This window comes from Carassius carassius, chromosome 17 (genome assembly GCF_963082965.1).
Source record: "Carassius carassius chromosome 17, fCarCar2.1, whole genome shotgun sequence".
NCBI classification, from domain to species: Eukaryota; Metazoa; Chordata; class Actinopteri; order Cypriniformes; family Cyprinidae; genus Carassius; species Carassius carassius.
Window position 1 is genome coordinate 17230062 of NC_081771.1, and position 16051 is coordinate 17246112.

The 16051-nt window shown below is 39.3% G+C and overlaps 2 protein-coding genes across 4 annotated transcripts in view; both read right to left on the bottom strand.

Moving 5' to 3' along the window:
• Positions 1–11592, bottom strand: part of crocc2 (ciliary rootlet coiled-coil, rootletin family member 2) — a 53371-nt gene extending 41779 nt beyond the window's left edge. For both annotated transcript variants that reach the window (XM_059571157.1, XM_059571156.1), the window contains exons 1-3: positions 11241–11592; positions 10669–10816; positions 10444–10550 (exon numbers count right to left, since the gene is read on the bottom strand). In XM_059571157.1, coding sequence (XP_059427140.1) covers positions 10444–10550; positions 10669–10816; positions 11241–11282 — 297 coding nt within the window. In that variant the 5' untranslated portion in view covers positions 11283–11592. The remainder of the gene's footprint in view (positions 1–10443; positions 10551–10668; positions 10817–11240) is intronic.
• Positions 11593–11843: 251 nt separating this feature from the next.
• klhl30 (kelch-like family member 30) lies at positions 11844–16051 on the bottom strand. 2 transcript variants are annotated; one of them, XM_059571159.1, is made up of 8 exons: positions 15898–16051; positions 14641–15363; positions 14373–14559; positions 13952–14038; positions 13234–13389; positions 12929–13117; positions 12497–12642; positions 11844–12355 (listed from the first exon to the last, which is right to left on the bottom strand). In XM_059571159.1, the coding sequence occupies exons 1-8, from the start codon at positions 15922–15924 to the stop codon at positions 12110–12112; spliced, it is 1761 nt and encodes a 586-aa protein (XP_059427142.1). In that variant the 5' UTR covers positions 15925–16051; the 3' UTR covers positions 11844–12109. The 2 variants fall into 2 exon arrangements, with proteins under 2 accessions (XP_059427142.1, XP_059427141.1); XM_059571158.1 differs by having other exon boundaries at positions 14641–15479; positions 15898–16039.

Sequence of the window (16051 nt, forward strand, 5' to 3'; positions counted from 1 at the left end):
GATGTAAGCTCGCAATTCTGAAACTCAGTTCTTACAAAACACTAACCCTAACACTAATTACTCACCCTTATGTTGTTCCAAACCTGTATGACATTTTTCTGTGGAGGACACTTTTGTGTTCCACAGAAGAAAGTCCAGAGATTTGGAATGATGTAAGGGTGATTAAAATGATTAAAGATGTTTCATTTTTAAAGCTGCACTCTGCAAAATAAGTGGTCTGACAAAAGAACAAAGTAAGCAATCCGTTTTTCATGCTTGCAGGCTGAAAGACCGAACTCACCTCTGAAACTCATTCCTACCACTCAAACAAATTAAACAGCAGTTGCCAGATTCATATATGCTTTCTGTTGCACTGGCTGACATGACAGCGGTCTTAGACTTCACACTGACATCATAAATAAATAAAATAATTAATTTTTTATTAATGTAATTGTTTCATTATTTACATAATTATGTAATTACTTATCAATTGTTTTATTTTGTATTACTTATAATCTGATAGCAGTTAGCCATGATAAACTTTTTAATGAGGAAATCAAAACTTACAACCATATACATATGCCAGGTACAGGGTAAATCACACTAGCATATACAGATTGTTTGCACAAAAATACATGAAAAATACAAATATATTTATATACACACACAAGCACATAAACTTGCATGTGTATACAAATTCAAAAGCACAAAAGCAGTGGGGAAGAAAATCTCTTGCTCCCAGCATCACCCATAAACAGAGGACAGACTAAGTCAGCCATATGCTGTGGCATGGAGGGGTTACAGCTGTGAGCGCTTCTCACTGGCCTGGCCTGGACCCAGAGGCTTAATAAAGGGAATTAATGTAGTGAATAATCTGTCAGATTCCCAAACACAGCTGGAGCGGACGTACAGTTCCTCTACATATATATACACGCTCACACGCACACACCTAAATAAACTCCCCCATACTTAAATACTGCATACCCATACTGCAAATTAACTAATGCCTACACAAACATTCATCCAAACTCAAACATATAAACAACACGCCCGTCCCTTGTGCCTTGCTGTCCTCTTTCTACTAATATGCCCTTCTCCCTGTCCCTGCTGGAGTGCTGGCCCACTGAGAGACATCCAGCTGATTGTGAAAGCTGTTTTTGCAGCGCCACTGTGAGTGATTACACAATTCTGGCCAAGAATCAGAGAGCTGTGAAGCTCCCCAGCTCAGAGACCCCACTGCAGCCCCCAGGCACAAACCAACAACCATCACCATGGAGCACTGTTTGACCACAGTCACAGCTGCTGTGGAGAAGACCTACTGGGAGGTAAAAATGGGACACAGGCAGTGTCCACACGCAAAATACAAACACAAACACATGTTCTCATGCACAATATTGCATCAATTGGGCTTGGAATTTACGATCACCTTCCACAGCGATGGATGTAAACAAACAAGTGAACAAGTATAAAACATATGCACTTTTAAAGTTAAACTATAAACTACAAAAAGAAATAAGCCACATGAATGGGATGCTAATAAAATTGTGGTTAACACAATGACTTATTTAGGAACCGTGCCTGTTTCCACTAAAAAGTAAAACGGCTGTGTGACGTGACAGAATCACAGCTATCAGAAAGATATTAGATCTTTAAAGGAACAGTTCCAGTCCTTTTAAATCTGTTCTTATTTATTCACCTTCATGTAGTTCCAGAACCATTCTTTCTTCTGTAAAACACAAATGGAAAGATTTTGAAGAATCTTGGTTGTTGGGGACTGATGCATTCAAGCTTCAAAAAGCATGCAAATGCACCATCACACCAAGTATTATAAAAGTCTTCTGAAGCCACGCAATGTCAGGAATTCACCATCACAGCCACCCCAATCCTCACCAGCACCTGATCCCAATCACTCCCGATGCCAATAGCTGGAGTTCTGATCACCTGCTCCTACACCCAGCAATCACTCACCTGTATAAAGTCATCATCACGCCAGTACTCCGGTGTCCGGTCTACCATTCACTACTCTGAACAGTTGCCAGACTCCTCTCCACTAACTTGCTCTTTCTCTGCCCTCAGATCTCCATTAATGTCCTCCTGTGATTCTCCTTCGCTGTCTCCCCTGTGTCTCAAGTACCCGGACTCTGTGCTTACTCCCTCAGTGACTTTTCATTCATTGTTATTATCCATCCTGTTAATAAATCATCAATTTACCATTAACCCTCTGTTTCCACCCTGGTTTGTGACACGCAACAGCTTTCTGTAACCAAAAGACTGAAAAGGAGTTAATTATTCTCTAATAATATTCACCTCCAATGAGCTTTTAATGGGCTGTTAACTGCTGCAAATGGATCATCGAGTCAGTGACTCAAAAGTGACACTGCCACTTAACAAATCAAATTTTGATCCATTTCATGATAAAGTAATCAATAGGCTGCCGAAAACCTGTAGGATCTGACACTGATGAGTGTGGCAAAGGACAAGTTTTGAATTGCTGACGTGTGCACAGAATAAGAACAGGGAAAAAGTGATTAGTGGTGAGTAAAAAAAATTACAATTACACAGGTGACTACTGTGTAATTTGTAAGGCCATGTGTGAGGCCATAAAAGGTGAGGTCTGATGCGTCATTTAGGTGTATGGGAATTAGAACAAAAAAAGCAAATGATGTTGGAGTGAGACAAAGTCATACTGAAGCCGAGCTGAAAAGTCTTTCCACCTGCAGGATTTTGCAGGCCAGAGTGAGACAAAAAGTAAAAGTTACAAGCGAGAGTGGGAACAAATATATATTTTTTTCAACTGGAGTGAGTGAAAGTGGGTCAGAATCTTGTAGGGGCTTGTTCAGACTACTACCTGAAATACAGTGTTCATTTTGAACATTTTTGTGAAACTTGAAAGTTCCAATCTTCATTCCTTTTAATTCCATGAAAAAGACCAGAACATTTTTCAAAATGTCTCCTCCTTTGTCCCACAGAAGAATGACAGAATTTTCACTTTTTGGAAAAATGGCCATTTAGGACAAGTATAATAACTAAGCTGCTTAGTTTTCATGTCTAAATGAAATGGCAAGCAAATGGTAAAATACTTTCTAGGAAGTTTGCTCTTCTGTTCCCACAGTCAAGAAAAGAAAGAAAGAAGGGAAAAAAACATACAGTCAAACAGGGAAAAGAAAGGAATATGGAAAAAGATAAAGGGCACTTAATTAAATATAGTGAGGACTCTGGGATGATCCCTACTTTGAGGAATGATTCTCTGGAGCGTCAATCACTTTTACGACTCTCAGACAGCTGACAGATCCAACCTCACTGGCTCAGTTCCACTCGTGACCACTGCTAGGCTTAGCAGCTTTTTGTAGGCAAGAAAACAAACTCTAAACACTGAGTTAAAGAAAGTGCACCATTTTCACTCTAACAAAACAAGCATATCAGTGGCAATCATGTTTGACAAGACCTTTAAAGCAAAAAGGAATGGGGATTAGGTCAAAAGCAAAGGGCCTGGAAGCTGCCATGCTCTTCGTCAAAAAGTCTCCAACTAGTCTGCGAGTCCAGATCAATTAAAAAAGGTTTTCTGACAAATAGCATCACATTTTAGCTACAAAACCCTTTTTTAACTTGTTTAATGATTTATCTCTCAGCTTAAAAGCTTGTGGCCCCGTGATTGTTGTTTTTCTACAGCGCTCCATTTGGTTAACATTTCTGCTTTATCATACATCTAACTCTACATTCGGATAACTCCTACAAAAACACACAGGGAGACTGTCTCACACAATCCCGGTCCAAAAACTGCCTCGGAGCTGTAAAATATATACCCACGCAATCCCCTGACACACACCCACGCACACAAACTTACACACTCCCCCACAAACACATGCATGTTCACAGCCCTAGTGCCTGAGAAACTGCAAACTGGCAGTTGCCCAATATCAATACAGAAAGTTCAAAGTTCACATCAACATTTTCTTCGTCCTCCTGAGACGATGCAGCTTTTCAAACTCGGTCAAGGTTTATCCCGGTTCAGGAGCAATTTTCAAGGGTCACAAGAGATTGTTGTGATTTCACCAGGAGACAGAGGTGTGCTTTCAAGAGCAAAAAATCACTCCCTGCCCAAATATTTCCATTCCCACTCTTGTTTAGGAGGCCATGCTCAAACTGTCCCCAGAGCTATGAGACTTTATGGGGTTTACTGCTCCTTTACAATTATTCCAGTGTCGTAAGATGTGCCACAGAGGACCTATGCTGCCACAATGTCACTGGGGCCCTGCCCAGGAGAGAGCAAGGGAAGACTCACAGAGAGCCCCTAAAGCCAACTTCTTTAAGATATTTGCCAGACTAAAGAACAAGAAACATCTCAAAGGACTACTAAAGTTAATCGACCAACACTCCCACACACTCCAAAGAGATAAAAAGAGATAAATTCTCATTTCATCACCTATTTTAGCTAAGTCAAATAAACTGGATAAACCAAGTGGTTGACAGTAAAAACTGGCCCACCTGAATCTATTTAAATGTAAGTCTGTGATTTACAGCATAAAAACGAATTCAAATCGACACAGCGTAGGAAAGCGAACTACAACAGGTAAGTAGCACTGTATAAGCAGTTTTGCAGGTACATCAGACTGACCTCTGTAAGATAAGCAAAGATTTGTAATTTGAATAAATTAGGGCTGTGAATTTATTTAGAATTTTAAACAAATTAATTATATGATCCACACGCAAGCGCACGTGAGCTCAGCTTTACAGAAACTCGCTGAGCAGATCACAGAGACAGAACAACAACACCCGGACTCCATTTTAATAATTCTTGGGGACTTTAATAAAGCCAATCTCTCCCATGAACTGCCAAAATACAGACAGCACATCACATGTCCCACAAGAGACAGTAATATATTGGATCACTGTTAACACAACAATAAAGGATGCATTTCACTCTGTTCCACGGGCAGCTTTGGGACATTCTGATCACCTTCTGGTTCATCTTATACCGACCTACAGGCAGAAACTAAAATCAGCTAAACCTGTATTAAGGACTGTAAAAAGATGGACTAATGAAGCAGAGCAGGATTTACAAGCTTGTTTTGACCTCACTGACTGGAGTATTTTTGAAGCTGCTGCCACCGATCTGGATGAACTCACAGAGACCATAACATCATATATCAGTTTCTGTGAGGATATATGCATTCCTACCAGGACTCAACTAAATTACAACAATGACAAACCGTGGTTCACTGCAAAACTCAGACAGCTCCGTCAGGCCAAAGAAGATGAAATCCTGTGCTGACCAGCTGGCCCCCATCTTCACACAGATCTTCAACAGATCGCTGGAACTGTGCGAAGTCCCTTCATGATTCAAACACTCCACCATCATCCCCATCCCAAAGAAATCCAAAATTACAGGACTAAATGACTACAGGCCTGTGGCTCTAACGTCTGTAGTCATGAAGTCATTTGAAAAACTGGTGCTGGCCCACCTGAAAGACATCACTGGACCCTTGCTAGATCCGCTTCAGTTTGCCTACAGAGCAAACAGGTCTGTGGACGATGCAGTAAACATCGGACTGCATTATGTTCTTCAACACCTAGACAGACTGGGGACTTATGTGAGGATCCTGTTTGTGGACAGCTCGGCCTTTAACACCATCCTAATAGTAAGCTATTTCGAATCCATCCTCTGCACTTCAGTAACTGTCTGGTTCAGCTCCGCTTCTAAATCGGACCTCAGAAGGCTACAGAGGGTAGTCCGGACTGCTGAACGACTCATCGGTACAACCCTCCCTTTTTTCAAGAACTGTACATATCCAGAGTGAGCAAAAGGGCTGGCAAAATCACTCTGGACCCCTCACATCCAGCACACTCCCTGTTTAAACTGTTGCCATCTGGTCGACGCTACAGAGCTCTGAACACCAGAACGACCAGACACAGGAACACACACAGTTTCTTCCCTCAGGCAATCCATCTTATGAACAGCTGATAATAACTGTGGAACACACCACACTATTTATATTTATATACACTACACTTATTTATCTAACATACATACTTAGCGTACACTTAAATTTTTTTGCACATAATATACATGTACATACATAAATGCTCATTGTAATATACCTGCCATACATTGTCAATTTGTATATTGTCATTCCTTACCCACCTATTTGTATTTTTTTATTTTTTATTCCTATTGTGTTTTTTGTTCTGTCGCTGTTATGTTGCACTGCGGAGCTTCTGTCATGAAAACAAATTCCTCGTATGTGTGAATATACCTGGCAATAAAGCTCATTCTGATTCTGATTCTGAAATAAATGTTTCTAAATTTCTTTCTAAAAACTACTATTCAGTATTGTATGATATTGTGACAAATAATTACAATTTCAAATTGTGGTCCCACTTTATATTAGTTGGCCTTAAAAAAATAAGCACAATGTACTTATTGTGTTAATGTTGTATTGCAAAACACTCTGGCTGCTATTGAGTTGGGGTACGGGTAAGGCTAGGTGGTATGGGTAGGTTTTAGGAGAGGTAAAGGTGTAAGGGAAGGGTCAACAGTGTAACTATAAATGTAATTACAGAAATCAATTATAGATGTATTTACATGCTGGTATTTAAAAAATGTATGTACAATGTAAAAACATGTATCAACAAAATAATTGCATTGCATCAAATGATTAATTTAAATGTAAGTACATAGTAGTTAAGGCCACCGAATCTAAAGTGGGACAAAAATTGTTTTCAATTTTAATGTATTTATTATTTACAATACGTAACATTTTATGGTTACACTTTATTTTAAGGTGTCCTTGTTACAGTGTAATTAAACATTTAAGTACTGAGTTATATTAATTGAATACAGGTACTTACTGTATAGTTAAGGATAGTATTAGTTACACGTTACATCTACTTACTATTATAGTAACAATTAATTATGCAAGTAACCCTAAGCCAAATCCTAACGCACGTTACATGTCTTTATTGTCACTTAGCCACATTAGTGTGAATATTAGCCGTTGGGCCTCATCCAGCTGTTTTTGAACACAAAAACATTCAAGCACAAAGCATAAAGTAAAAAACTTTCTATGTTCTAACAGAGCTATGTTTGGTATGTACACAGAAAACACAATGACTGATGCTTCAGTTGGCAATGACAGAATAAATGGATCGCACTCCAACAGAATATGTCATTCCCACATCAAGACAGAATGAGGGTGAATATAAACAGGGAATACGCAAGCTTCTAGGATTCATTATCTTATGTCAATATAATGGTACCCAATGTATAGTCATGTGTATGTTACCATAACATCATTAAGTTTTGACTTCACAATGTCACACTTTCACACTGGAGAGTTTTAATTTGGCGACAGAGAGAGGAGAGAGTCAGACATGTCTCCACTCTCAGAGTGCATGTGACATAGGTCTTTATTCTCCAAAAATATAAATGTGTGGATTAAAAAAGACCATTTATACCATCCAGACTAATTAAGTTTTATTTATAGCTCATATCTTAAAATAGGCTCCACTTGCAATGTGCACAGTTGGCATTCATTAAACTTGGCGAGGAAAAAGAGGGCACTGTTATCACAAATGGCAGCTTTGTGTTCTATGAAAAATGAGCTTTTTCTTTCACAGCCCCATGAGAGAAGGCCAATGACATTTTTATTTTCCCCCAAACAGCAAGGTGGGGGGAAGACAGACAGTGGCCAAGGTGATGCTATAAACTTCAGAAAGTGAAAGAGAACTTTCCAAAATACTTTATGTATGTAATTATAAGTTCATTTCTGATTCAAAAATGTTGACATCAGCGAGCTGCCACTTTGATCACATGTAATGAAATGTAGATGCAGAATAAACTACCGCTCTGGCTCAGTTTACATCAATCCTTTATAAACGCAAGGGTGTTCATTCCATTTTTCAAAGCCAAAGTCCGGTTTCAAGCAGAAATAAATATATTTCATTCCATGTGACACAGTTGATTTTCACATGGCCCTTTACCACCGTTTGTTTATCGAAAACTCCAAACGGGTTTTCCCTCTCGGAAAGAGCACTGCAGCTCTGATGTTTGCTGTGCACATATTCCATTTCAAAGCCATGTGGCTCCCTCTTTCTCTGTCAAAGAGCCTCTGTAACTCCCTCTCTTGATCTCTTCCCTATACACACACAACTGTCTATCCACCAACATGTGCAGAAGAAATGAAGGAAAATAGGAATAGGGTCCAAAGGTGCTCCATCAACCTCTCACGTTATTAGTGATGGTCCCTCCTCTGTTTTCAATCCCTTAAAAACTGTTGGATGGAGAGAAACACTCACTTAAAATATTTTCCTAGACCTAGACGGTATTAGTTCAGAGTGAATGAAACCCCTGCCACCAGGTAACTGATCGACAATCCCTCAGTGTACATTACGGAAGGCCTAGAGAGAGTTTCAAGGCAATAATCTACATTATACAGGTATTTTTTGACTTCCAAGCAGAGAGGCAAATAAGCAGGTTTCAGAAACTTTGCATCAATCACATGCTTACACCAGATGGAGGCTTATGTTTTTTTTTTTTTTTTTTTTTTTTTATTAGGCACTGTGTGTTAGAGATATTAACCATATTGCCAAAGGACAAGATCTCATTCCCATCGATATCAGGTTGTTTTTTATTTGATTTCTGATGCACCTCTGGGAATGCGTTTGGGTGGGGTTAACAAGACATAAAAGGATGGAAAACCATGGATAATGTAGGTTATGAGATCACAGAACCACCTTATTTTTCAACACGGAAGTAAGCTATTTCTTCTGAATGTAGAAGATTTCTGAATCATTAGCTTTTATCCAACTTTTTCCTACCCAAATTATGGGAGTAGCTTCCATTAAATTGTAAACAATAAGTGACTGCCAAGAAAAGTAATTTCAAGTTTGGCTCTATGAATGCAGTAATAATAATTTGCAAAAACCTGGTACAATGAGGTTGCATTATTCTCCTTGTCCCTCAAACATCAAAAATAAACTTAAAAGTGTAACAGTGTTAACAAATTAATAGAACATGAATAACCATAAAAGCTCAGATAAATAATGTCAAATTTGGTTAGTAATACACTCACTGGCACTTTATTAGGTACCAATGTTCAGCTGCTTTTAATGCAAATATCTAATCACCCAGTCAAATGACATCAGCTCAATGCATTACTGGGGTCTTGTCTTGCCACAGTGTACCCATCTTGTAATGGTTATTTTCAGCAGGATAATGCACCATGTCACAAAGCTCAAATCAACTGTTTCTTGAACATGACGATGGGCTTATTATACTCAAATTGCCTCCACAGTGACTAAATCTCAATCCAAAAGAGCACCTTTAGGACATGAAGGAACAGGAGTGTTGCATCATAGATGTGCAGACAACATATGTGCAGTAACTGTGTGAGCTTATCATGTCATTATGGACTGAAATCTCTGTCACCTTGCCATCAATGCCACAAAGAATTAAGGCAGTTCTGAAGATACTAATAAGCTAATAAATTGGCAGGTGAGTGTATACAGTGGGTAAATCTATTTTATGTAACATTCATTAAAAAAAATTATATTTCAAATGCGTTCACTAATTTTGAGAGATAAATGCATTTCCCTGCTTTAGAACTCCTGACAGAGCTTAGAGGTGTAAAATGGTAGAAGATGGATCAACAGACAGATCTTCAAAAAAAGAGCTTTTGTCATTATCGTGATGGATAAAAATGGAGCATAGCACAGAAATAGCTCATTCAGTCAAACCTGACAGATAAAGATTATTTGTTGCACAACATTATTTGAGGTTTCAGTTATTTTGAGTTGACATTTATCAAACCATAAGTGCCCATTAAAAGGTAAATAACTAGAAGAATAACAGAGTGCAGTAAGCAGTAAAGCTATTTGCAGAACAAACCAGTGTGTTTATGATTATTACAATAAATTTAAATAATATGAGAACGAATTCCAGTTTGCAATATGAAACAGCACAACAGAATATTTTTGTACTGTTAAAATAACTGGAAGCAGCTGGCCTTGAACATTCAATTAATAAATGCCCCTCTTACATTAAAAATAAGGTGGATACTTCTACCATTGCATTAGGGCAGGGGTGTCCAACTCAATTCCTTGAGGACCACAGCCCTGCAGGGTTTAGCTTCAACCCTAATTAAAGACACCTGATCCAACTAATCAGTTCCTTGAGACTTATTTGAAAACTACATGGTTTGTGTGTTAGAACTAAACTCTGCAGGGCTGCAGACCTCCAGGAACTAGGTTTGACACCAGTGCATTAGGACAATAATTAGTTTTTTATCTGAGAAGAACATACTGTATGAACCATGCTTTATATGGTGTTCATGATCACAGTGATTCACCATCAGGTGGCCAAGTGTGTTTATCTATGCATAAATGGCTTATCCAACAGATTTCCAGAGGAACTGGAAATCCAGAGACCCAAGGGCACGTGTGTGAGGTTTGTACATGTGCTCCTACCCGGCTAGTGAGAGCAGCCTGCCTGCTAAGCAGCTGGTCTCTGTCTGCGCACATCTGAGAAGGCAGATCCTTCGACAGCCGGTTCTCCTCCACCTCGCTGCTCTCGCCTGATACGTCACCAGAGGAACAGCATGGCAGGAAATGATAGAATATACATGCGTTCTAATTATACCCTGATACCCCAGCAGACTCATCATCATGAGCTCATTCAAGAGTGTAGAGTACCTGTGGGCGTATCAGCCAGGTTTCTGGTGATGATCTCACGGATGCGGGCAGGAACTGGTGTGATGTTGGACTCCTCCTCATCTCCCCGAAGAGTGTAAGTCTTCTCCTCTCCGCCGCTATCTGGGTTAAGCAGCGTCTCCTCCAGCTTCTGCATTATCAGCATTAGTGTAAGAAGAGAGGCTCACACACTACAATCAGGTGGCCTAGTCTCACTGGCAACCTAAAAGCTCAAAATGTTCTGATGCTTGTTAATAAAACGTTATGTAGACTACTATTTAATTTAGAATGTATTATTTATAGTAACTAGTTCGTCTCATGTCTGTCTCTGTTTCAATTTGGTTGGATGTCACAACAGCACAAGGAAATGAGTCACCTGTCTTCAAGTTTCACAGGAGAACCTGAAACTGACCCACTGATCGACCTTAATTTGTTGAAACATCGCAAGGCTCGTTAATATTAATTCAAGCTCTCTCCTCTTTCATTCACACATGCCGTTTTGAATAGGTAACACTGCAATAACCTATTTAAGTTACAGCTGATGAAGCTCAGTTTTCCTGCTGGAAAACACGCACCTGAATCACGGCTTCCAGTCCTTGATCCCCTTCACAACTCATCTGGAAACTGGTAGCGATCCAATGCACTTAAGCGGACAGCGACGTTTTTCCAATGGTCCTCAATTCTTAAAGTGTTTTAAACGCTTAAACAGGGTTTAGCACGTTGATATGCACGCTAAAAAAAATAAAAAAAACTTAAAGGATTTAAAAGTTTTGCTCTATAGACCAAGTTTGCAAAGTGAACTCTGCACTACATAGCAATGCTTTAATAACGCGCATAATCAAATTAAAGCAAAATATTTCGTGCTACAATAAAGCCACAAGTGCAAAAGTTTCAATCACAGCACAGGCTAGAGGTGGGTGCCTCTGGTTGCCAAGGAAACCGGACGCTCTCGCGTGTTGTCATGAGAATTAAAACGCAAGCGTTCTGGCTTCCATAGTTACGGACGCTGCACAAATACAACACTGTTTATTCCAGTCTTTGTTGGCACTTTGTTAAAAATCCATTGCAATTAATGAAAAATAACAAGGGTTTTAAACAGCACAATTGTGTAACATCATAAAACTTTTTTTTTCTGAATAAAAACAGCATTTGAAATAATAACAAATTCAGTCAAAAAAGAAAAAGTCCAAGGTTGCCAAAGACATTAGAATATGACATGTTTACATGTAAAATATTAAAATTTTACAATGGATTCAGAGAGGAAAAAATAAGTAGAATGTCACATATACACACACACACACACATACAACAGCTAGCTAAATTATGCAAAAAGAAATTAAAAATAAATCCCATTATCAAAAATTTATAAGAATGCCAAAACTTGCTATACAAAATGTAACTTTGCCCCAAAACCTAGGTCAGGATTTAGGGGACAGAACAGATATTAAGTCTCATCAGGGAAGAATTCAGTCCACTGGGAAGTGTTCAGGAAGATGGAGCAGCAGCCGCTATAAGTCCAGAGCCTGGGAAGGAAGCACTCCACCTTCCATGTGTTGGATGCTCGGTTGTATACTTCCACTTCCACACCGTAATCCCCCTCCATGCCCTTCCAGTGCCCCCCAGTCACATACAGCTGACCACCTAGAACCACCAAATCCCCATTCTCATGAAGAGTGTGTAGAAACTGAATCTGGGATGAGACGACAAACATACAAAAAAAAAAAAAAAAAACACAGTTGTCAGTCTCAGCTGAACATAGGGTTCAGCTAACTTTGTATACACTACTAGATTTTCTGTGTATAAAGAATAATCAATATAACTTAAAACTCACTTTTTCCCACATATTACCCCCAGGGTTATACAGATAGACCTTTTTGGTGTTATCTGCTACAAGGTAAATGACCCCATCCATAGAAACCGAGCAGGGAGAAGAGAGATATTTAGGAATGAAAGGAGAACAGATGATACACCAGCTATCTGTTGAAGAAGAGAAATCTTATTAACAAAAGTAGACTCAAACTACATGGTATTGAACTGAAGTCACGACTACATGTTGGCAAGGCTCCACAAGTGAATAACATTATAATTTACACCGTGTCTTGTAAAGTGTCTCATGAAATTGTTCTGAATTACTAGTTCCAACCTAAAAAGCTTTGTAATATGAAATTAGAAGCTCTGTTATGAAAAACTTGGATTGTTTTTACCGGATAGTCGTAATGTCTATTATTAACAGTTAACCATGTTGAAATGTGTTGTCTCTTACCTATGACAGGATTGAAGCACTGCATTGTCAGGGCATTATATTTAACAGCACAAGAACCAATGAGGTAAAGCTTTCCTTCACATGATGTGGTGGTAAAGTTAGTCACATACTTCAGCGCCGGGCCCGTAAGAGTCCAGCAATTACTGAATGGGTCATAGTGTTCAACTTCGACAAAATCCATTGTAGTTCCTTTCAGTGAAAAGACAATGCAGTGTCTTACACAAAAATGTCCAGTTCTGCATATATACATTGACCCAAAACCATTTTTCTGAAACCTTCAGTTGCAAACTGGTTTGTTTTCTTACCCCCAATTACATAAATCTCTCCATTGAGAGCTGCAGAAGAGTGGTTAGTCCTGGGACGCAACATAGGGGCGACTGTGACCCAGATGCCCTCACGAGTGATGTACTTCCAGGTCTCTGTGGTGGACCAGGTGTTGGACTGAGACCCTCTTGATCCTCCTGAGAGTCAGAAGAAAAAACAGACTTGTTTTCCTCATTCAGATGAAGGCTTTGCTGATTTATTTGAATAAATTCTCAGCTCAAAAGGAAGGCTCAAATGTCCCAGTTTGTGACCAGACAACACAAGTTTTGCAGATCATCAATAATAATGTTCTGCTTCTTTGTACACATTTCTAAAGTGGTTTCAGGTCTTATGTGAGTCTTAGCATGATTGTTTATAAGACAGGGGACTGTTTTATCTTAGCATCTCCAAATACTAAATGCAGATGACATTCCATTCATGTGTGCAATAAAACTATAAATCTCACTGATCCTTTCCCAAAGGGCCTAGTCTCTGTAAATACCCGGAAAATCTGTGGATTTGTTTTCTCAAGGTAAAATAGAAGTTGTTTCTCCTGCTATCTTTTTTCCTTGTCATTATGTTTGGAGGCTTATATTCCAGACCAACCAATCAGCAAATTATCCATTTTCCAATAAATACTGTGACAAAAAAACATTTTATGATATGCAAGCTATAGCCTTTAGAAACAGCTTAATATCTTATGAAAAGAGTTTGGCTCACCTGTGACATACACATTGTTATTTAAGGAGATGACAGAATAACCCCATTTATTGTAGTTGGGAAAATCAGGTAGCTGAAACCACTGCCCTATCAGAAAAAAGAATACAATTTCAATCTTACAAATGCAAATGTACACAGTATGCAGAGTGAAAAAGAGTAAATGAATCAGATGACAATTCAGCTAGTACATGGTATTGACTATTGATTATTTTGACATGGATAGTCAAAAGTTCAGATATATGCTTTATAAACACCGTTCAATATTTTAGAAAGTTTAAATATATTAAATAATAGAAGTACTTAAACCAAAATCATGAAGTGAAGGGAGGGTTTTTTTTCTTAAATGTTCCATGTTAACATAATTCTTCTTTTATAAATAAAAAAATAAAAAAGTAGATGTGTCAGCTGAAGTTTTCCTTACCAAGCTTTGGGTTGTAGAAACCACAGTTTCTGGGGTGCAACCTTCTATCCCTGTCTTCATCTTCATCCTCATCTTCATCATCCGAGTCATCCAGCGAGCGACCACCCATCACAAATAATACCTCCTGCAGGTTGAGGGCATTCTGAGTCACTCTCTGCCCTGACTCACCTCCTTTCATTTCTCGTTTCTGAAGGGAAAAATAATAATAATAATTTGTTGTACAGAGAATTCTGTTTAAGAAATTTCTATATAAATATATTTGTCTGACCTCTCTACATATTCCCTCTACGAACTCTTTGGATTCTAGTGAGTCTTGCACCAATGGCTCTTTAAGCAAGTTTTCAGCAAGGTAGGATTCTGTGAGGAGGGAAAGCTTAGCCAAGCCCAACAATTCTCGCAGATGGCAGATCCGATTGTCTCTACAATACCCAACCCAAGCCAAAACAGAATTGACACAAGACCGGTCATCCCTTATATGCAGATCCTCATCCTTCAGGCAGGCCACCAGCCTGTCTTTCTCCAGCATCAAGAACTCCTCATGTTGTTGCACCGCCTCAAAGTTTTCAAGGAGGAAGCTCCATGCTTTGGAGACAACTTCAGGGCAGCCATGAATCTCTCCAAACTCAAGGATTCCCAAGCAGTTTGTGGCATCGATCTGGTGCTGCAGATATCGACTGCATACAGTACGGACGGTGTGGAACTGGAGCTGGCTGGATGTGCAGATGAGTCCCTCAACATTGTTTTTATTGATGGTGAGTTTCCCTGTATAAGCAAAGTCCAACAAGGATGACAACACATTGGGATCTACATCATGAAGCTCGACACGAGCAGCAATGCTCTCCACAAAATCTCCTGAGAACATGGAACGGAAGTAGTGGCTGCAGAGTGCAAGGATTCCCCGGTGACAGGGGAAATCTTGTCCACCAGCACTCAAGGTGACATCCACAAGTTTGGGCTGAGAACAGAGGGAGCGCAGGCCCTCTAAGATGCTCTGGGGATGGGAAGAGAGGCAGAAGTCTAGATCGTCTATATTACGCACCATGACGACACTTTGAACTATGGCTTTAATGCATTCAGGGCCAGCCAACAGATGTTTTTAGTGTTTACCTACATAGGACAAGACAAATGGGTATAATCAGTCACATGCAATCCGATTGCAACATTCGTGATCATAGCAATGTGGAGCCTCCTATGACCTAAGGACAAAGTTTCAGCCTTTCTGCTTGGTAACAGAACATTTCAGGAACAAATTGGAAGAGAATGAAGTCATGCTAGCACATCAATATATGTCAAATTATCAGACGATTATTGCCAGAGTTAAAAACAGCTTCTTGCCAAAGACAATATATCTGATAGGCACACTGGGGAGAGTATAATTCTGAGAATGAAATTTACTACCATTCAAGATTTATTTCTTTGCCTGAGAGAGAATTTGCACACAAAAACATATCACTGGTAAAACAAAAGTAGATGTTAAACAATGCTTTATAACACAACAAAACAAGAAAACATGAACTGAACTTACCTGCTCGTGAATGAAAGCAGAAATCATACATTATTCACAGTTCTTGTTTAGAAGGCAGACTTTTCTGTTGCTGCTGTCTGAGATGGGGCACACGCTGTCTTTTGCAGAGTCACTGGGACAGCATGCTTGTCTTTCACACTGCTATTTTTAGGCC

Excerpts from the sequence above, each read along its gene's own strand:
- klhl30 (XM_059571158.1), bottom strand. The coding sequence starts at position 15,414 with ATGGTGCGTAATATAGACGATCTAGACTTCTGCCTCTCTTCCCATCCC. Across the intron at positions 13,118-13,233 it reads AGAGATTTATGTAATTGGGG|GAACTACAATGGATTTTGTC; the intron begins GTAAGAAAACAA and ends TTTCACTGAAAG. Across the intron at positions 12,356-12,496 it reads GGGGTAATATGTGGGAAAAA|ATTCAGTTTCTACACACTCT; the intron begins GTGAGTTTTAAG and ends GTCTCATCCCAG.